The sequence below is a fragment of the Tetrao urogallus genome (assembly GCF_951394365.1).
Source record: "Tetrao urogallus genome assembly, chromosome: 2".
NCBI lineage: Eukaryota > Metazoa > Chordata > Aves > Galliformes > Phasianidae > Tetrao > Tetrao urogallus.
The window spans coordinates 2,415,594-2,438,078 of NC_136814.1; the positions used below are offsets into that span (position 1 = coordinate 2,415,594).

Below are 22,485 nucleotides of genomic sequence, written 5' to 3' on the forward strand. Positions count from 1 at the left end.
TTTCTGTTAAAACGTGAAAGCAGTTTGCTAACAAATTAAGTTTGCACTAAAGAAACACCCGACATCAGACGCAATACGCTCACATTACCTCCCTCGAAGATCAACTTGTAAAATCTTACATCAAATAAAAGTTCAACATTTGTCATATTTAATCAGCAGTAAAGTCAGGCGCATAATTCTTCACAATTTATCCTTCACTAGCACTATGTCATTTACGAGTTGAAACGTGGAAAAAAAAAAAACCTGACATTTGCAGGAAGTGTGGCAGAAAGGCAGTCTGCCATGTTATCAAAATAATTTATGTTCTAAAATTCCTGCAAGTCCGACATGAAAATGGCATCTCCACCATTCCAGCTCTTAGTTCAGACAACGCCAGTGTTACTTGATATGACATACTGAGGAAAAGAAATCATCTTAAATTGACACCGATGGTTCCCTGAGCTGACAAATATAAGTTGCTTAAACTCGCTGTGCGCTTGATTTTCTGTACATTTGGAACAGGAAAAGGGGTCAGATCTGGGAGTAGAAGAGATTAAAGTGCAATTTTGTTTTCCTTATTTTCAGGCTAGCCTCTAATATCAATCTCAGCCTGCTCTAAATCATGTCCAGCTGTCTAGTGCCCCCAGGGACAGTTCCAGCAGCCAGAATTAGCTGGAGTGCAGTGACATTTTGACCACACACAGTCTTCCTTCAGCCTACCTATCCTTGGGTTTTTGAGGACAAAAAGGAGTGGCGACAAGCCCTGCCAGGAAGACAAAAAAAAAAAAAGCAAGCAAACATGCGGCCATAAAGACAGCACGTTAAAGAATGCATGAAAACCGTGGTTTTAAAAGGAAGCAAAGGCTGAGATGTGACAGAGTTCACTAAAGCCGAGGGGAATACAGCGCATCATTCGCAGAAGGAGCCAGAAACAAGTAATTAGGGGCCAACCTCAGAGGGCTGCTTCCATCAGTAGCACTGTCAGTGAGTGTCGCTCTAGGTTTCCCACTTATTGCTATTTGGGCTCCTATACCGCAGATGTTGGGACGCGCAGCGCCGTTCGCCGCCTTCCTCAGGCCGTTTTTTCCCTGCTGTTTTCTTCATTATTGGCACAGGCTGAGCGGGGAGGTGCTGGAGTCACCATCCCTGGAGGTGCTCGAGAAAAAGGGTGGATGTGGCACTGAGGGACACGGCTTAGCGGGACGGAGCGGTGGCTGGGCTAGATGATTTCAGTGGTCTTTTTCAACCTTAACGATCCCGTGATTCTGCTCACTCCCGCGGCGGGGAGCCGCACGGCGCTGTGTGAGGGAAGGGCTGGTGGGCCCTTCCCCTCTCAGCACGTTCTGCTGCGGTCCCGCAGTTCGCCACTCGCCCCGACTTCTCCTCAGCGCGGGGCTGGGCGGGCAGCACCAGAAGGACGGCAGCCGACGCCCCTCACCGTGCCCTCCTCGGCTCTGCCTGCCGGGACACCGTGCACGGACACCGGGCGGGAGCACGTCCGGCGAGACGAAGCCGGTGCCGCCGAGCCGGCTTCGGCTCCCGGGGCGGGGCGGGCGGGGTCATCCGGTTCCCTCGGAACGCGGCTCCGCGCCGTGTCCCTCCCGCACGCAACATGGCGGCGGGGCCCCGCACCTGCCCTGCCTCCGGGCGCCTCGGCCGGCGGCGTGCGGGCGGGAGAGCGGGAGCGCAGAGCGGCGAAGGGCCGTGCCCCGTGCCCCGTGCCGCCCCGCCCCGCCCGCCCCGCCCAGCAGCCGGGCTCCGGCCGCCCAGAGGGGTCGGTAGGGGGCGTCCGGAGGCTCCGGTAGGAGCCGGGACCGTTTCTATTTAGCTGAAGGCCCGGGGGGGGGGAGCGGGTGCCGGCACCGCAGCGGAGCCAGCAGACGGACGGGGCCGAGCCGCCGCGGTAGCGCGCCGCCGGGAGCAGCCGCCCCGGCCCCGCCGCAGGTAGGAGCGGGATGGCGGGTGGATGTGCGCCCCGCCGCCCCTCGGCGGCCCGGCTCGGCAGGTGCCCGGCGCGGCGTTGGCCGTCGGTGCCGCTCCGAGGTCCTCTCTGACCGTCAGCGGTTCCCTCGAGAAATCGCTTCAGCAGCCGAGACGCGGGGCTGGCGAGCTGCGTTCTCCTCGCCCGACGTGCCGCTAAGTGCCGCGTTGTTTTAAAGGCGGTTTGTTGTTAATTGTTATTATTGCTGTGACTGTTTTTCAGCTGGATCGGGCGCAGCGGGCTGGCCGCGCTGCCAGGGCTTTTCCCCTCGGCTGCCGCTCAGTAAGGGGCTGCGTGCTGGCCGCGGTGCCCAGGTAGGACGCGCGCCGCGCTGGGCGCTGTGTTTTCTAGCGCTAAAAATACCGCCGGTTTATTTGTTTTTCTTTCTTTCCAGGTTCATGATGTTGACAGCTATGTTCTTGGCTGCTCTCATTCTCATTACAGTACATTCACAGGAAACTGAGGAAACCATAACGTACACGGTAAGGTTTAATAGAGCAGGAGATGATTGCTGCTTTGCAGGGATTCTTTTCTAAATGACCCTTAAGAAAAACCAAATTTCTTGCCAACGCGTAGCATGCGATGCAAAGTTCTTTGAGTTTGAATGCTAGCCTAAAATAAGCTGTTCCTATGCTGAAAGGGTAGTTGAAAAGCTGAAGTTTGCAAGACCGAGCAAAACGGGCTCTGGCTCCCTGTTCTGAAAAGCTTATCTGTGTGCTGTGCCTGATGAACTGAGCGAAGCTATGAGGCTTAGTTTTTGTATCTGCCTTCTTCAAGTAAAGGTCCCTGGGACCCTCGTTTGAAGTACATGGAACTTGATGGATAATTAGGTCAAACATTTTTCTGTGTTTTCCTTTGGATGTTTCAAGCTGCTTATAACAACATGCAAGTACTTAAAAAAAATTCACTGCTCTTAATGAAGCATTTAGCTCCTGGGGTGATTGCATGAATGTTAGTTGCCGACCTGCTTTAGACCAGTGGTTCTGTCCACCTTGATCAGTTTCTACAGGAAAACTGAAAGCAGATTCTCCTTACAACCAGGTGACAGCAGTTTAAAGTCCTTTTTGGAAATTCTTGGTTCTAAACTGCTGTGCTCACTCCTTGGCTTGTATAACACATGTCATAGAAGGAGTGGCAATTACATCGGCTTGGGCTGGTGAAAAACCCACATTTTTACATCTGATTACAGCTGTAATCCCTGCAACTTGCTTCATATGGGTGGACCTCAGAATATGTATACAGACATCAGCGCAATGCCACACAAGCAGAAAATTCTGCACACATGCAGAAAGTTACAGAACCACAGCCAAAGGCTGAGATTGTGTTTTCTGCAAGTAATCCCACTGAAGTCAGTGGGATGGCTCAGGCAAGTAAAGATTGCAGAGCTGGACCTTGCCATAGAAGATGGGGCTCCAGGAAGCCTTCAGTGAACATCAGGAAGTCAGTCATGCAATACTTGTAACCCTGGGCTGTAGAAGCAATAGGTAGTTGGGAGGATTTTGTTTAGAGGCTTCTGGGGTGTTTTTAAGTCCCTCTGTCTAAGTGGAAACAGATGAATTAATTTCATTTTGAAAATTCACACTAATATAGGGATCCTACTCCCTTCTTCTTCAGCATTTGTTACACGTTAAAAAAAAAAAAAAATAGCATTTTTGTGATAAGTCTAAATGGATCTTTTTGAACCAATAGATTTCTAGCATGCCTGTGTGACTTGGATTCTGCTATTATGTTTTCAAAGAGGTCTTAGCATTCAGGTGCTTCAGTGATTGTTAGGCTTTTAATCATATAAAATTATTTAGCAATGAGAACTTGCTGTTGGAATTTTTACCCTTTGGATGCTACTGTTTCTCATATGTACACTGTGTTCATTTAGGACCAAATCCACTGCTATTGTAAAACTCCTTTCAGCTGCAGTAATAGTTGGACTCGGCTCCTTCCTATTAAATAGACTGCCCTCCTGTTGTGCATCAGCAGGAACCAGGTGATTCAGTAGATGCACGAATTAGCTGTTTTCCTTTGGGTTTGGGTTTTCACAGCTACAGTAACTTTGGTGTTGTCAATTCAGCATGTAGTCATTCCTTTAGAGACAGAGCACTGAAATACACGTTTTGCTGTCCACTTACCCCTTCCTAACATTGGAGGCTTTTTCTTCCAACTCGCTGCTGCATCTAGCAGATGGCTGGCGTCACCTGTGAATGAAGAATGAAGAATATTTTCAGTCCTGTTGCTGAGTCAGTGTCTGTAACAAGTTTCTCAAAATAACTTGAGCATAGTGCATGGAACCAGTGGATCTCAGCACCAGAAGGTCAAATTTGTCACCTATGCAGTTCTCTGTGGCAGAAGAGTTGCAGTAACATTTAGCTTGCTGGATTCTGACTAGTTACATTAATTGACTCGATTCTTTTTTTTCTGTAAGGCCATTAAAATAATATGCTAAGCAGTGCAGAATGCATATGCACCTGCATAATGCAGCAGTTGATTCATTGATGTTTTAAATGTCTGCTGTAGCTGGCAGCATTGTGATGCTTAACTAACTAATTTCTGGAAATGTAACTGGTGATTAAAATGACTGCATTCTAGACACTTTAATGCTTTTGGGCAGAGGGATAACAAAGATATTTTCTTAAACTGCAGGGCAGAATATTTAAAATTCTTCCTGAAGTTACCAGCCTGAGTTGATACGAATAGTTGCTGAGTTCAGTCTTGTTTGAATTCTGTCAAGTTTTATTTACATAAGTAGTCCTGCTGCTATAAACTCTAACCGGTTATTGTACGTCTCACAATATAAATTGTTCTTCCTAGACTGCAGTTCCTGGAGTCACATGGTTAAAGTGCATGTGAATGAATTTCCAGCTGTCATGGGATCTTTCCCCATTGCTAGTGTGCTAATGGGAGAAAAGATGATATACAGGGGTATTGAGGTCCATTAGTCCCTCTGGCAAACTCATGCCTGGAATAAAAGATGTTCACCTCTTGGAAGGTGAACAAGATCAAAGAAGAAGAAAAACTTTTTCTTTCATTAGAAGACTTTTCCATCCTGGTCAGCTGGGTCAGTTGTATCCATTGAACAAATATCTGTTCTGATACTCAGGCAACGGCAGATGCTTTAAAACAGAAAATAGCAACAAGACAAGAAAAAAGTGATGCTTTTCCCATTCTCATTAAAGCCTTGCCTACTCTGCGGACAACATCTTGGGACCTTCCTGAGACAACACCTCTATCTGTACATATTGGTCTTGTTCCTGCCTAGCAATACTGTACTAATAGCCATTTCTCTAGCTTTCCAAGATATAGAAACATTGCATTTCTCCCAGTGTAAAGCTTGGAGTTCATTGAAATATCCTTATTTTTCCAAAATAAAGAATCCTGTATAGGGCAATATTTTTCTTACCAATGTTTTCTTTCCTCTTTTATCTGTAGCAATGCACAGATGGCTATGAATGGGATCCTGTTAGGCAACGGTGCAAAGGTACAGTAAATCACTTCCAAAGAAAAACTTACTGCTGGAATTACTTCAGTATTGTCACATTCCTGTTTCAGACAAGGAGTGTGCTTGCATGCCTCATTGTGTTGTTTGTATTAATGGCTGTTGCAGAGGATTCGACTGTTAAAAGCATGATTTGTGTTGTTGCTAACCACAGATATTGATGAATGTGAAATAGTCCCAGATGCATGTAAAGGTGGGATGAAATGTGTTAACCACTATGGAGGATACCTCTGTCTACCTAGAACAGCCCAAATTATTGTAAATGAGCGAGAAGAAGCAGCAGCTGAATCCACTAGTGGTCGAAACAACGTCATTCGCCGGACTCCAGCTGATCCTAACCGTGCCCCTCCAAACCCAACTCATCAAATTCAGTGTGCAGCTGGGTATGAGCAAAGTGAGCACAATGTGTGCCAAGGTAAGCAAGCTGCCGTGTGTTTCACTTTCAGTATAACTGGAGTGTACGTGATAACAAATCTAAGCCTGGAAAATAACAGCTTAGGTCTCTGAATTTGTTAGGAATTTGTACGCCATTAGATTGGACACGTACACACCTCCTTAAGGAGGTGACAGGTAACACAGCAGGATGTCCTGCAGACATCTTCTGAAGACATGCAAAACTATGCTGCTGGGTTTGTTTTCAGTAAGGTGATGCTGGATGGAACAAAAAAAAAAGTGTGAGCCTTTGCTTAGATCAGATTGTAATGCTGAACAACGCAGTGTTGTATGTCACTCATATATGTCTGACACACATTCCTCAAGCACTAGGAACCAAACATCTGAACATCTTGTGCTCTTCTGGTCTCTGTGGAAGTAGTCCTCCACAGACCCAGCCAACTTATTTCCAGTCATGGTCTAGCCACTCTCTGAAACTATGGCAATGAAGAGTTTTCATCTGGGTGTACATACACTGCACAGCGTGCCAAAATTCTCAGAGTATTAGCAATGTTAATTGTATGCATTCAGGAACCAGACTCACAAGCACTACTGTAAACTAAGACTGTTTCATTTATTATTTTATATAAATAGTTTACTCTTATACTTGCTGAAGTAACAGATGTTTTGTCCACTGTTTCGTTTTCTTTCATAAAAATATATTCTACTCCTTGCTCATAAACTTGGCTTTTAAGCATGTCAGTGGGATACCCATGCAAACAGAGGGCAAGTTGTGACCCCGTGGTTCATCCTTTCCATTTCTGTGGTCCTTAACGGTATAATCATATAAAATAGTACATGAGTGACTATAATCAGAGTATGCTGTATTATACAGTGGTAGTTCCTTTCTCTTTGGTATTCATATATATATATGGAATGTTATTTATCACCAGTGAGTAAATTCCCCGTGCTTCTGAAGCATAGTAATCGTCATGGAGTCTGGATAAGTTGTTTTGATGAGCAAAGCCTTGGAGTTGCTTTTCTACTTTGATGCTGGGCATTTCTGTCCATCTATTCAAGAATATCAGGTGAAGAGCCTGTCAGAGGAGGGTCAGCACTGTACTATCCTTTAATCCCAAGTGTTTATTTGGGGCTGTTGAGGAAAAATTAATGCCAAGGATGGCAAGTTATTTTTCCCCCAGCTCAATTTAGAACAGCACTAGCAGAATCAAGGAGAGAGTACTGAACTCCTGTGTTTGATCCAGCATGAGCCACTGCAGGTGATCCTGCTGTGCTATAAAAACTCCCCTTCACTGGTCAGTTACGATGAAGAGTTTGCAGTTGGGCACCTGGTGCTGCTCTTTTATAATATTTGCAGATAATGCTGGAAAAATTGCAAGCACAAACATCACTCTTGCTGTAATGGCTTTAGGTGTACAAGTTTAAGTGATAGTATAGTAAAGCTTAATGGCAAATGGTACCAATGCCTTTGTATATTCTGAATAAAGGTTGTGTGACAGGGTTAACTTTGACACTGATAAGCTGCTAGGGTTTTGTTTTGAGAAATGATACATTATTATCTTTTCTCCATGTTTTAGTTTCCTGGAAGTTAAAACCAAATATTTATATTCAATTTACAAATCTGTGGTTAATTTATAATAACAACTAACTGTTTTTGTTAAAGTACCAGAACTTCTAACTAACAGACATACAAACTATGGTGAAATCTTGAGCTTTACTGATTCAGAGTTTTGCTACTAATCTCCCTGTGCCAAAATTTCATTCTAAATGCAGAAAGTATGGAAATGTTACTGCCTAAAAGCTGAAATATATTGTACTGAATGAATTCCAGCTGGAGAAAATGTAGTGGATAGTGTGCTTGAAAGAAAGGATAAAAGACTTTAGGAGCACTTAAAGCATGCATTCAACTTCATGATCTTCACTACTGAAAATGTCTTATAAAAAATAATCTTGATCAGCAATGGTCCCACTGTGGATTTATTTAATTATGGTTAAAAGACTTTGCTATGATAACTGCTTGAGGCTCCTAGGGAGTGTAACTTATACATATAGTCACACTTAAGCTTGTTTTATTGTTTAGTAAATCAAATATGAAGCCCAGCTCCTTCTAATTGTTTGCAGATGTATGACATTCTTCCTTCCAGTCCAGCAGCACTAAGTATTTTATAACCAATGTGAAAGTGTGGAGACCTCTGTTTAAAACAATAACGTGCTCTAAGGAGCTATATTGCTGACATCATGCTAGAGTAGTAGGGGCCTCCTGTTACCATACATTGTCCATTCCCTTTTTTAAACATTGAATTGTGAGAGTACGATAGGCCAAGCCCATGTTGGATTTTGTGCTTGGAATACAGAAATGACATTATTCATGTTTGACTAAGTAGCTTCAGTAATGTGCTGAGCTTCATTCTTAGGCAAAGAAAGATACTGTATGTCCAGATCCCATTTCTGTTGATAGGATAAAGATTCCTGGAGGTGTGGGATTCTCTGCACTTGGCTGTGTGTCTGAGCTGCAAGAGTTTTAATACCTTCTTAACCTCTGACCTGAAGAAAACAAGTGAAAGTTGAAGTTTTTATCAGTGTTGAGTACTTCTTGTATCTGATGCATGCTGGTATTTATTACAGGCCACGTAGAATACCAATAGCACAGATGGCAGATTGGCAGTAAAGTACATTGTGTCAAAGAAGACAAGGCCATAGAAATAACTATGAAGTATGTACGTTGTATGTGAAGGTCATTTTCATAACTTCTCTTGATCCAAACCAAGTTCTTGTCTAACTCTGGTTGTCAGAAGTGGAGGTAGCAAAACTCTGGGGATCTCTTAGCATGCTGTGTCTGAACAGTAGGTGCTAGGAATCTCCAAAACTGATGAGAAAGTGAGGGGAGTTTATTTTGGATAAAGATTTTCTGTGTGTACATAGAAAATGTACAAAGTAATTGTGATCCAACAATTGAATTGTGATAAAACAATTAAATGCAGAATTCAAGATAATGTTGACCCCACCCTACTTCCTAATAGCACATGAAGTGCTGCTGAATTGGTCACCAAAACAGCTTGATTCCCATATGGCACCAACCAGCATTTTCAAGAAACCATTCTTCTCACCTGCCAATACAAGAGTATTGCTCACTATGGGAGAAGCCAAAAACAGAATAAGAAATATATTTAAATAAATTACTGAGTTTACTAATACACAGGTACTTCTTTGCCTCTTTCTAGTCAAATACTTGAACTCTGTTGCCTGCCTGCAGAACTGAATTGTTGTTAGACTCTGTGATTTGAGTCTACTCTTATTGGAATCAAAAGAAAATCACCCAATTAATTCAATTTTGTCAAATCTAGCCTGCAAGAAGCTATGAGCTTTTCCTTGAATGTCATAACACCTACATGAGAGGGCAGAGGGGAGAACAAGAGGGGGGGAGCAAAGATGCCAAGTAACTTGTGAATTTGGGAATGGAAGGCTTTTGGCTGTTTGTTTTCCCTTCCTGTCATGCTGGCAATACAAGCTGTAAAGCAATCAAATTTTTATTAATTTATTTATTTATTTTGCTCTCCAGACCACCCTCATTAGTTTAGCTTCCTATATTTCTGCAGCCCTATATTCAGTCTCTTTGTAAACCTTTGCACTGCTGTGACTGAGGAGTACATGGAAAAGGAGCTGTAATATGATGGTTAATGCTTTTTATATGAAAAAAAAAAATGGTGCATTTATTCCAGGTAATTCTGCCCAGACTTGGTTATTTGCTTTTTATTTCTCCCATCTTTTGACTTTTTTTTTCTGTTCTGTATTTTTTCCCCTGCAAAATCATTTTAGGGGTCCCTTCATAAGTAGGGTTCAGGGAGGGGGTTAGTTCAGTTTTCTGATACTTTCCAAAGTAACTTATACCCAGTCTAGGCTTTTATCTTGAGAAGTTATGTAAGTCCAAATCTACATAATTCTAACTTTTGCATCTCTAGATTCCCTCTCTTAGGGGGAGAGCAGCAGGGGGAAACAGCTCATGATGTTTTGTTTTCCATACTGAAATTACTTTCCGTAAGACCTATATGTGCAAGTAGTATGCAAAGAGCACAAACTACAAATGGGACAAATACATGTGCATTGAGCCCAGCTCTTTTCAGAACCAGCCCTGGCTGGAGAGGCTTGCTGTGCCTTCGTTCGGGTGCTCTTTCTTGACATTTTGGCTTGGGTGTATAGTGCACTTCTGCAACACACATCCTAATGAGCTTCCCCTTACTGTGCTTCAAGCTGTCCTGCAGAGCAGTCTTGGAACATGCAATCCCAATCCTGTTCAGATGAAACTAAATCTGAAATGCACTGCAGGAGCGTTGATAATACTTCACAGCCACTAACGAGCATTCAGGCTCCAGGAGCAAAGTAAATCAAAAGCCTAGAGGCCTTCAGAAAGGAATGTACTGGGATTCAGGAATGCCTACACCAGCTTCTCATTTGTCCCTGTTGCCCATGACTGTTATGTAAGCTAGACATAACTAGAATGCACAACAAGAACATAGCTCTAACAGTGTTTTAGGCTGGCCCCAGAAATGTTCTGGGGAGCCTTTTGTAAAACAGTTCCTGCAGTCAGAACTCATTGCAGCATCCCAAATGTTCTCCTTGCATTTAAGGAGTTCTTTTAAATTACTTTTGAGAATGACTTCTAAAAGAGCCCGTGTTCATTTCCAGAATTGTTACTCTAAACAGATAATGAGTTGGAGGATGGGGTGAGGAAAAGAGCTGTGGTAGGAAAAAATAAAGTCTAGTTATTTATTTTAGGAAGACAATCCAAAGTAAGAGTACTCTAAGAACTGCCATAAGTTCATCAAAGTGCTTATGCAAGCAAAGTTCAGCCATACATGTTTGCTGCAGTACTTCAGCAAGTGGAGAACACTCTGCCAGCAGTAGGCACCCTAAGAGACCAACCTGGTTATACATGCTAATGCTGATTCCTTGGAACAGCCATAGGAATTTTACAGATCTAAGAGAATCCACAGAAGAATACGAACTGACACTTTCACAGCTCTTCGTACTGAGTGTTCATAGAAGCCAGTTAATTTCTTGTACATTTGGGTACATCACGCAGAGATTGTCTTTCATCAACCCATCCCAAACCAACTGTTCAAGCTGCTAAGCTGTGAAAATGCTGCAGAGTCCTTTCTGGAGCTTCTCCTCAACAGTCACAAGGGGCCAGAGGGGAGGTCACAAGAAACATCTTGTTTTGAGGGCCCGAGGGCCTGCTTTTGGGCATTTTCAAGATTTGGCCACTCTAAATCATCTTCCCATCTGTGCTATTTGCACAGCTGTGAGTGTCATGTCAAGACCTTGGATAGATATTCTCTGTTCTGTCTGACCATTTTACTGTGAACATCCATCACAAGCATAAATACTAGCAGCTGCTTCACTTCCTTTAGTTGCTTACTGCTTTTCCATTATTCTGACCCCTGCAGGAAAATGCTGAGTCTGTTGCCATTAAGATTCATACCATATGCTAATCATGCCAAATGTCCTAGATTCAGGCAGGCTTCCGAAAGTTGTATTTACCTTAGCTTCTTGAATTGGGATTATGCAAGCAATCACTAAACTTCAGGTTCAAGTTAAGTAAACTCGCTAGCAATTCTCATGTTTTCTTGTTCAAGAGATATGGGACTGTAGAGTGGTCATGCTGACTGTTATACTTTCTTGCTTTTGGGTTTAATTTGTTGATTGTAAAGCCTGTTGGCTTAGCAGCTCTGAGGAGGCTAGTGCTTCGCCAGACAAAGCATACCAAATGTATTCAGAAGGCATAGAGGAAGTCCAAGCCTTCAGCCATCTGTCCTCCTTCAGACTGTCAGGCTGCAAGCTGGAGATCTTTTCGTAACGCAGTCGGGAATAACATTAGATAGCAAAGGGGAAGAACGTGTCTGATTCCACTTGGCCATCTCAGTATGTCAGGCACCTTGTTAGAAGGCACAGAGTATTTAGATATCTTTGCAAGGAATTTGCTGCATCTGTTGTAAAAACTGGGTCGAAAGCATCCTAAAAGTCAGTAAAGTTTGCAAGGAAAGATAACTGTCATCTTTTGCATTTGACAGCATTAGGTAGCATGAAAATGATGAGTGAGAGTGTGGGCTAGGTTTGGGTCCTCGTTTCCAAACTTGCTGTTAAGGATTTGTGGCCTGCAGAGTTGCAGTGGTACAGGGTTTCCACAGCAGTGACAGCTGTGTGAGGCCATCCCAGAGCTGCTTTTGGTACCTCTCCTGGATAAAGTTACAGGGATGACCATTGTCACTGTGCATGGATTCTTCCTGCCTTACTTTCATGAAAGAGTTATCGCATTATTCTGTTTCTGTTTGCAATCATCTGTCTACAGTTCATCCCAAACTACTGCATTATAGTTCTTTAGCTTGCTGTTTGCTTAAGGGAATTTTCTGTCCTTCAACATTTTCTCCTATTTTTACACCAGATTCCTGCTTTGTATTACTTAGGCAGGAGTGTTTCTATATTGTAGTATGTTGTATTTTCATATTGGAAGTTTGACTTACATTCAGTCACTCTTTCTAACCATAGAACATCCCTAAAAGATAACAGTGTTACCGATGAATACTTTTTAAAGGTCCAAGACATTTCTAGACATTTCTTGCACATCTCCAACGTGCAAGATTGCACAATTTAGCCAGCTGGAAAACTAATTCAAGAGCAGAAGATCAGAACTGCTATTTTTGTTATTTTATTCTCTTTTCAAGTGATTTTCTTCATTTCTCTTTGATAATGGCAACTGAGGATGATACCTACTACTTGCACTTGGCTTTCTACATGTGCCAAAATATTCCTAAAGGAGGAACAAAGCTACCCACAGATAAAGAAGCAGTCTGTTTGATTGCTCACTACACCATGTAGTGATGTCTATGTTTCTTTGCATATCCTTTGCTAAGGATAAAATAAAAAATAGTCTGCTGTAGTGTAGCCAAGCGAACCAAACTCAGTCATTGTTTGAATTGTGTGTTGCTCAGGCCTGCTCTTCTGAGGTTTTTCTCTATCATCCAGGACAATGAGATGTGATGCATCAGTGAGATACTTTTGATCTTTTTGAAACCACAATAAGAAAGAGGAATTTTGGATTTCACCTTACGAGGTTGCATCAGAACATACTGATAGATGTGATATAATAGACTATTCCTGTACAGAACTGGCATGGCAGATCTCTCTGTCCTGTGTGTTAACTGGATAGGAACTTCTACTTTTTGTTGGTGGATTTTATATAAGGTGAGCTTGGCCATCTCCTTTCAATACACTTCAAGAATATTTACCCTCATTTTCCCCTCCGTGAGGCTTTTGGAGCTATTTTTTTCTGGATCGTTATCATACTTGAAGCATCCTGTTGGCTGGAAGGATCTTATCAAAGGGAAGTTTGCCACATACCTGCCAAAGTTCAGGTGCTTCTGTCCACAGGACCCAAAGATTTGAACTTGGCCACTAAGATCTCTTCTCCCTGTAGATGACAAGAATATATGGAATAAGTAATCAACCTGAATGACGTTGGTGAAGAAAAAGCTTGACATATCACAGATAGTAATCTGTTTTCATCTTTAATTTGCTAAGCTTTTTCTTAGTAGCCAAAAAGCAGTAATTTTAGATAAAAAGCTATTTGCCATTTTGCACTATAAAGGAAGAAACAGAAGACATGCTAAGTACACCAGAATCCTGTTCGTACCTTCTTTCATTTACATTTTAACTTAACTAAAAATACAAGAGGGATTTGAAATCAGAGTTACGAAATAGTTTAACATACATGCAGTTATCATAAAATACCTTTTATGCTCATTCACATCTTTGTGTTTTATTTGCTGAACTGAAAACGACGTTAATCATGTCAAATCATGTTTGAAGTTGTACATATAGCGGAGAAATGACTAATTTCTGCTTTGTATAATTACATGGAGAAGCCCGTAGCTTTGAAGCTGAAAAAGGTACTAAGAAAACATTTGTTAGACACGCTTTTAGAAATTACATTGCTCAGAAAGGGTTCCTGAAGCACAGGCATGAATTAAACCTTTTCTGGCATAATATATCCTAATTTTTTAATTAAGTGTTTTTAGAACTAGATATTCAGTAAACCTTTACCTGTTTGTGAATATCTTAATGAGTAACTTCACCTCAGTGAAAAATGCTATGGCCACAGCTATTTTGCTTACTTAAGTCATTCTCCAGTACAAAGGATTTGTTGCATTGTTAGGTTTTTTTGGTTATGAATTTTTTGTGGCTTGTTTGTTTCTGCTTTAATTTGGGATGCTCTGAATCAGTCTTTATTAACTCCTAATAAAAAAATCTGCCCTTTCAGGGGATGTATCTAAGCATTGTTGAAGCCCATCTAAAACAGTTCTAAAAAGGAGAAAACAGCTTTCTCTTCCAAGCTGGATTTAATCTGGAATAAATTTCTACTCTAATGCGTGACCCGCTGCGGTATGATATAAGCAGATGTGACATTGCACTTGAGGGTGTTCAGTCCATGTCTGAACAGATGTTCAGTGTAGTTTTTTGAGTACAAGCAGAACTTGTTCCAGGATTTTCATATGCATATGCATGCATGGACTTTTTGTTAACAGGTAACTGGTCATAACGTGTGCATTCAAACTTATGCTTCAAGGACAGAAAAGTACAAGGTCTATGAATACGGGAGCAAAACAAAATGGTTTTGAAACTGATGTAGAACAGCTGTTAGGTACTTAACAAAGACTATCTATTTCTTAAAATGCTGCTAAACTTATCAACTGAGATGAAATTTATAGATAGCAAAAGAAACAGAGAGTGCAGTGATTTCAGAGTTCCAAGAATGAAAGGCTTAATGGATATTTGTTGTCCAGCACACCAGCAAAATCTTCAACCTGAGTTTTCAAAGTAACTGATGACTGTCCACCCATGAATTTTATAACAGAGAGATGGCTTTTTTATAAAAGAGTACTGGCCAATGGAAAAGAAAAGCTTTGGTAAGCTGAGTAGCAATACTGCTGTATGAAACCTATACAAAGGTTTTATATACAAAGAAAATGTAGAAGTTTGCTGTTCGAATTCACAAGATTTGAAGGCGTTAGCTGAAAAAGACATCTGTGGGATAAAAAAATAGCATGCCGTTTGGACAGTCAATTACTGAGCATTTCTTAGCATTAACAACTTAAACAGAAATCATTATCAATACTGTAACCATTGCTTGTTCTAATAACGTAGAATTGGAAATTGCAACGACTTTGGACAGATAACAATTTTCTGTATGGTTTTAGAGATGTTGCCTATAAACTGACATTTAGTAACAGACGTGTGCAGAAGAAAATGAATGAAGCATAAAATGAGCAGAAGGGTAGGTGTGATTACAGATAACTTGACCTAGGTTATAAAACTATCCTGATCAGAATGGTGGGAAATGTCTTTCTCACTGAGATTTATTGGAGAAGTTTGTATGCCTGGGATGCATTAGAAAAGAGCTAGCATTAAACAGAATTTGTAGAAAGCAAAGACAGTTCATATTTGGAGAAATTTCATCTCAGTTGATAAGTTTAGCAGGATTTTAAGAAATAGATAGTCTTTGTTAAGTACCTAACAGCTGTTCTACATCAGTTTCAAAACCATTTTGTTTGCTCCCATATTCAAAGACCTTGTACTTTTCTGTCCTCCTGTATTTAAAGCACTTTCTCAGCAGATAAGTGTGTTCTCAAGGTTCTTTCTTATCAGGAAACATATCTGCACAGCTTTTACATGATAGATGTGAACCAAATAAAACCATGTATTGGTTGTCACACTTGGAATTAGTTAAACAGTATTTCAATAGACAGCACTGCAGTTAGTGCATTGTCATGTAAAAATAAACAAAGCTTTGGAATACCCAATGATCTGCCCCCATAGTCTGTGGAAGATACCTTACTACTTGATTCCTTACAGAAGAGGAGGGAAACAAATCAGGAAGGCGCACAGAATCCAAATGCAATTCCCAAGCAAAAAGGAAAAAAAGACCATTCTCATCCAAAGTCATCCTGCTTGCATGTACTGTGTCTAGATCTTAATCTTAACTGGCTTAATTCATAGGATCAGAACAGAATTTCTTTCCAGCTCACTCCTTGTGGATTCCTCGAGTAGAAAAGTCAAGGATAGTTGCAAGGCCCCAAGTAAAGATATTGCCAACATTGTAGGCCTGGTGCAGAGAGCATTGGGCAAGCAGGTAAAGATGGCATGTCTAAGTCAGCCTTCCATAGTGATGGGTGCTGCGCTGCCTCCTGGGTTTGTGGAAGCAGGAGAGCTGAAACAAGCCGTAGGTTTGTACATGCAGCAGTTGAATACAGGAGAAAATCACCTGTTTTTCCATCATAAGCACTGTTGACTATTATTTAAACAAGCTAAAAAATATGATTGTAAATTCTAATGTTATGCTGTGCGTGAATGATTTTGAGGGGTCTGCTTTTTATTTTTCAGTTCCAAGATGTAAACTATTCCTCTATTAGAAACTGTTGCTCTGTATGCCTATACAAGGAAAAAAATCTCAATTTCTAGTATGTATCATCATGAAAAGGTTGCTTCATTCTGTCTTTAAATCAAAATGTTCTTTCCACTGTGATTAAACTCAAATTTCTGTATTCACCGTTAAGAGAATCTCTTCCTTACTATGTATGCAGATTTATAAGGCTCCAGGCACCTTTGAAATAAATTGAAAGCACAGTCATGTAATAAAGCCAAAACCAGAAACTAGCCAAGGAGATCCACCCAGCAACACCCTCGAACACCCTCAGCTTCTTCCCCTAAGCGCAGCTTTAGAGCACTGGTCTTGATCTTGTCTCCGCTTTCTCCACCCTTGTGAAAGCTTCCTGGGGGATTCTCCAGCCAGCAGAGAAGCCAGAGCTTTACGAGTGGCTGCTTATGATGCAGAAACAGTTCGTTTGCTTGATTTTCTTACCTAGCAAAAGGCTCATAAGGAGCATGGCTGTTTGTAATACTGCTCAGCCCGTTTCAAGGAGTATTCTGAGAAACAGGAGCAGCTCATAGCTGGGGAGAGCAATTCAGGGAACAAGGAGATATTTTAATGGCTGCAAAAAGAGATGAGAAGCATAGCAAAACCATACAGAAATTAAGGGATTGTGAGAGCAGACTTGCAACTGCTCTGTTCCCCACTTTGCGTGATGACAATTCCGCATTTATGAAACTGAAAGGCGGTATAGAAGGTCAATCCCAGAAAAGGAAACAGTTTCTGAGCTCCTTGTTCTACCATACAAGTGAAGCCAGGACTTTAAGAACTGGATTTAACAAAGCTCTGGACATCCTATACAGTGAAACTAGTCATGAGTTCAGAAAAAAGTCTTTTGAAAGGACTAGCAAACCTAATTAAATGCTCAAGAGAATCTTAAAATATTAATCAGTGTCAGGATGAGGTTAATTGCTGGCATCTAGAGTGGCAGTATCTGTATTCTTCTCTTGGACAACTCATGCTGACCGCTTTGAGAACTGATCTTCCAGCATCAAATTTTCCATCTTTGTGGTGGTTCCTGCCTGTTGTTTAACCTATTCACCAAAGCTTTGATTAATCTTCCTGGTGGACATAAGAGCTTCAGTATCCATTCCCTACTCTATGACCTCCAGTTCTATTTCGAAAAGATACTAGGAATTGGTGGCAGAACATATTCATTGTAGGAATCACTCTTATTGCAAGGATAAGCTTACAGTGTTGAAATGCAGTGACATCATTTTGTATTGCTGTGTCTGTCAGAGCTCCTTTTCTGGACAACTTCAGCTTGTGGAAGGGCCCTGTCCTGCTGCAAATAGTGCATGCATTCACACATGTTGCCGAGCGCATACTTTACTCAACACTGTTGCTGTGTTTAGTGTTGTATTTGGGACAAAAGCATTCTTTGCATTTGATTCTTTGTGTTAGTATCTGTCTAGTCCAACCTAGCCAAAAACTGGCCTCAGCAACTTCTGGCTCGTAAGAGGCTGTGGGAGCCCCGGGGGCTCCATACAGATGCCTCATCTGTGACCAAACGGGCTGAGGAGCCATTTCACAGTGCCTTGTCCTCAGGGTGGAGTCTCACTCCTCCAACAGCTATGATTGGTAGGCTGAAAGCTCGGTATTAAAGAGACCAACGGGACCAATTGGGATTTTCGCAGATTGAATGGCCACTCAGGGGGTTCAGCCAGAAAGAATGATCTGAAGCATCTAAAAATATGGGGAAAAAAATGGCATGAAGTTGACACACAAATGCTTTTTGTATTTGGCTGTAGCGTCCCAAGCTGTGGGATCTGCCTGGATCAGCTCAAGACTGTCCTTGCAGAACACCGCAGAGGCTCTTGCATGCACCAACTAAAGCATGCTTCAGCTTTATGGCATAAAGTTACAGAACTGCCTCTGTCACAGAAATTCAGATTCAAGGCGGTGTTACTGTCCCATTGGGAGGCAAGTGGGATGGGTTGGATATACAACAGCCCTTAACAACTGGAATGATAATATGTAGGTTTTTCCATGCCTATCATTTGTCCTTAATTTGAAAAATTAAATGCTGATGTCCCATTGTTAACTATTCTTAGCAAAGATTTCACAATTCAGCTCACTGATGACCAAATGGTTTCTTTAGTTTCTTCACTCTTTGTTTGCAGCTGCCCTGAATTTCAGGTTGATGTCTTAGTGGAATTGATGTCTTAGAGGAGGGCTTTTCCTGACTGGTCAGGCCCCCTTGTTTAAACTCACCTTAGATCAACAGAGACCAATAGCAGAGACATGCTAAAGTTGCAGAGGCATCCTCCTTTATTCCATTTTTCGTTTTACTATTGGTCCATCAGCTTTAGTTATCAGACTCTTCAGAAGTGCTGTTTATTTGGCTATAATTGTGTAGCACACAGAGGGTGCCAGTCACCCGTGAAAGTTTTCTTCTGGAAGGCACAGTATGTATAGATGCAGCAGAAATCTGGAAGGCACAGTATGTATAGATGCAGCAGAAAAGCTTACCTGAGCAAACCTTCAATCTTAGTACTTTTTAATATTTGACTTGCATTCCTTCTTCTTTACTCTGTATTCCCTTCTGTAAAGTTAAAAAAATACACCTTTCTTCTGGAGTTTGCATATCCCAAGACTACTTTACTTACTGTGCTTTTCAGAACTGAAGTTTTTATGAAACTGCGCTAGATCTGTGAAAAAGACTGTTTGTTTTCCTACAAAAGGTGAAGGCGAGGAAATGCTTTCCATAAAGGAAAGTAACACAATTCTGGGGCAGCCCTGAGCTGCACAAACATTTTCATGGAAAGCAGGCTAGCCGGCCAGAAGCTGAATGTCATTCCCAGCCTCCCATGGCCCAACTGTTGCCACAGGCTAACCTCTGCAGCTTAGCTTTTCCAGTTTGTCTGTTTAAAAAAAAATAAAAACATCTCCTCACAAGCCAGGAAAAAATGTAGTTTCACTGATCAGCATCTATGCTGTTCATTGTGCAAAACTCTGACTAAATGCAGAGATTTATTCATAACGAGTACCTGCACCAAACAGGTCATGAAGTACATAAAGTTCGTCGAGACTGATTTTCGTAAACAGAATTACTGCTTTTACTTCGAGGTGTCGTATTAAGACATTTAAATGTGTGCCAGCATTTAAAGCACATGCTTGGATCCCAGTAATTTCACTGACATCTTTGCACATGCCTAAATTTACACAATTACTTAATGCTATCCTGGATAGGAATGCTGTCCTGAAATAGTCCTTCACCTTGTTGCTAGGAACTTTTATTTTAAAAAGCCCTCACTAAAAAACTTGCCAGAGCAAGTCTGCAATACCAAGCACAGACCAATCCTATTCACAAGTGGGTAGGAAATGCTTGCAAGTATCAGAGGGAGTAGCCTTGATCTGCAGGAACAGTGCTATTTACTTGGCTTGCAATTACCTTTCTGGGACAGAGTTCTTAGATAATTCAGAATATCCCAGCTTGTCTCAAATCTAGCAGTGTGGTCCCTTTTAGATCATCCACGTAATTTTTCTTTCCTGAATTCTTTACTCTCTTTTCTTTTCATAAGCTGACGAGTGCCAAAAGCTGACTGAGAACAGCAATTCACACAGTGATCCCAGATAAATTGCTATACAATTAGCAACATTACAATGTGAGTTTCAAGATGTTAATGAAATAAAGCTGCTCCTTTAGGAAACTAGATACTTTACAACTTATGATTTATGGTGACTAAATACGAACATAGTTACTGTGCCAGATGTAAAAGCACTGTCATTTGCTAACTGGATACTTCATGCCACTTCTGAAGGAAGTGTGATGCCTGGCTTGACTAAAATAATCATCTCCTAAGTGTCCTCTCTGTAAAATATTATCACTTTTTGAATTTGAGTTGCAAAACTGTTGTGATATGAAAATCTGCCACATTTTCTTCAGTATGAGGAGCAGAGCAGTGTAATAGACATTATTATCCCTGAATTGGTGGTGACTTGTGACAAAATGATTTGTAGCTCTGTTTCACAGAACCACAGAACTTTTCCATGAACTTCTCAGATCCTCTTTTTTTTTTTTTTTTGACTAGGGGGTTTGCTCTCCACTACTAGATGTGTGCAAACAATATGTATGAATCCAAATGGGGTAGGTAACAAGAGCTATTGCACAAATAACAGCAAGAAATCAAGCCCAAGAGTAGCTGGATATGCAGAATTAACCTATTTACTGAACATTTTGTAGTTAAGACATTGTTGTTCCTTACTTTGAAATGAATTCTGTTCTTGGTCCATATCAGCCATTACTTATCTGTTATGCTTTGCTTCCTTCTTATTTTCCTTTCATTGAAAATGAGATTTAACTCATTAAAAATCATTTGGACTTGATCCTAAAACGTTGAACAGTTTCCAGTCCTTCTGAAAACAATAGAATACAAGAGCTTTCATGGCTTAGTTTTCGTTTCTCTGAGGTGTTTTTGAAACTTTGAAATCAGTTCAGAAGATGCTATCATTGCAACACAGTGTTTCTTTTCTTTAACATTGCTCATTTCATCTGTTTGAAATCTTCAAATATAGTAATTGTCTGCTTGAACCTCAGTTTAGATAAGACCTAGCTACAATGAATATTGGAAATCAGTCTTGTCTTTGGTCTTCCTCCAGTGTTTTGCACATTCATTGGTACAATAGCATCTGATTAATTAAAAGCAGCCCCTAAATCAATAGAATTGTTTGGATGCTATATGCAAACTCTTTGAGTCCCTTAAAACAAAATAGTGTTGTCTACTAGACTAGTTCTTGCTTTCCTTTGGAATCATCCACTCTCTCCTATTAGACTGCGATCTGTCTCAAAGTTGGCTCAGTTTGCCCATCAGCAATACAGCAAAGTCCTTATCTGCAGCTAGGGCTTCTTAACTAACCACACAGAGAAATAAAGTTATAGCGTTAGACATTTTGAGCTTACACAATAAATTTGGCTGTGATTAGCCTCGGAATAGGGATCAGGTACTGTGGAGAGTTCCTTTCGGTTATTCGGGTTCATAATAGTACATGATCAGTAAGAATGCAAAAGAAAGTTTTATTAAATATTTCTCTCTCTGAACTGTAAGCGATTCTCTATGTTATCATATTTGTGAGAAATTAATGTGCTTGTAAATGTTTGCTTTTCTTTTCCTTCCCCATAAATGGATCATCTCTTTAATATCTAAGCAGCTATCTCCTTGCTTTACCTTTCAAATTCTATTCTTTGCTCTTGGCATGAATTACTTGGATATAAAAAGCATCCTGTAGATTCATGTTCTGTTAGTTCATCTTTTGCCTCTTCATTTACTGAAAGATAACACTGTCATGAGGAAAGATCTACCAGAAGTCATTTTTTGCCATCCCGCACGTGAATGAGCATGGTGTAGACCTTTCCCCTGGAGTGCACAGCTGCACAGCCAAGTGGACAATCAGTCACTGGAATTAAATCCATCTGGAAGGTGTTTGAAGTAGCAAGACATCTATGAAAAACTGGACTGTGATTGACAGCTTTTTCCAATAGCTTTGATGGAAGTTTAAATTGAGAAATCTCTTCTACTCTGCAAGAAGCTATAAGCAAAATACATTTTGACCAATCAGTATTGGGCTGAATTCAACCCTTATGTTCCCCCATAGGCTTGTGCTCATTAGTTAACCTCTGCAAGAGGCTTGGAAAGGCTAGATTAGATGTTAACCAGACGTTTATGACTGTCTGTGTAGAGTTAGAGACAAGCAGGCGCTGAAACAGTAGTGCTGAGTGATGTGTTGATAATATTCTGGGCATCCCTCAGCAACGTGGAGATGCAGGCAGGCGATAGATTGCTGGCAATTAGCTCATACACTCAATTTGCAAAACGTCAGGATCTGGGATCACATGCCTTTTGGGGAAGGAAGGAACTGAAAATCAAGACACATACTTTCTGAAACGATTGGGAGGAAGGAGGTCCTAACAGCTGTCTTGTCAAGGAGCGTGGCTAGAGCTTCTCACTCATCTTTCTTCCTGGAGCTAAGAGGAAAAGAAACATACCACAAAGTTGTTTTTGTTTGTTTGCATTAAAGTCTAGTGATTCGATCAGGGCCTGTTTCTTCCTTTATTCCTGCCAGTCTCTGGAGCCAGAAAGCCTGGTTTGAATGGGCACCTGCATGGACCCTTGTCCCACAGCGGACCTCGTCCCACGTGCATCCTAGGCTTGATGCTGCTGTAGC

General features: G+C 41.3%; 1 protein-coding gene across 1 annotated transcript in view; it reads left to right on the plus strand.

Moving 5' to 3' along the window:
* Window positions 1-2,358: 2,358 nt before the first annotated feature.
* The window catches only part of EFEMP1 (EGF containing fibulin extracellular matrix protein 1), a gene marked incomplete at both ends in the record, with an annotated part of 49,758 nt that continues 29,631 nt past the window's right edge, over window positions 2,359-22,485 (plus strand). Inside the window, 3 exons of the mRNA XM_079532711.1 lie at window positions 2,359-2,442; window positions 5,381-5,429; window positions 5,602-5,862. Coding sequence (XP_079388837.1) covers window positions 2,359-2,442; window positions 5,381-5,429; window positions 5,602-5,862 — 394 coding nt within the window. The remainder of the gene's footprint in view (window positions 2,443-5,380; window positions 5,430-5,601; window positions 5,863-22,485) is intronic.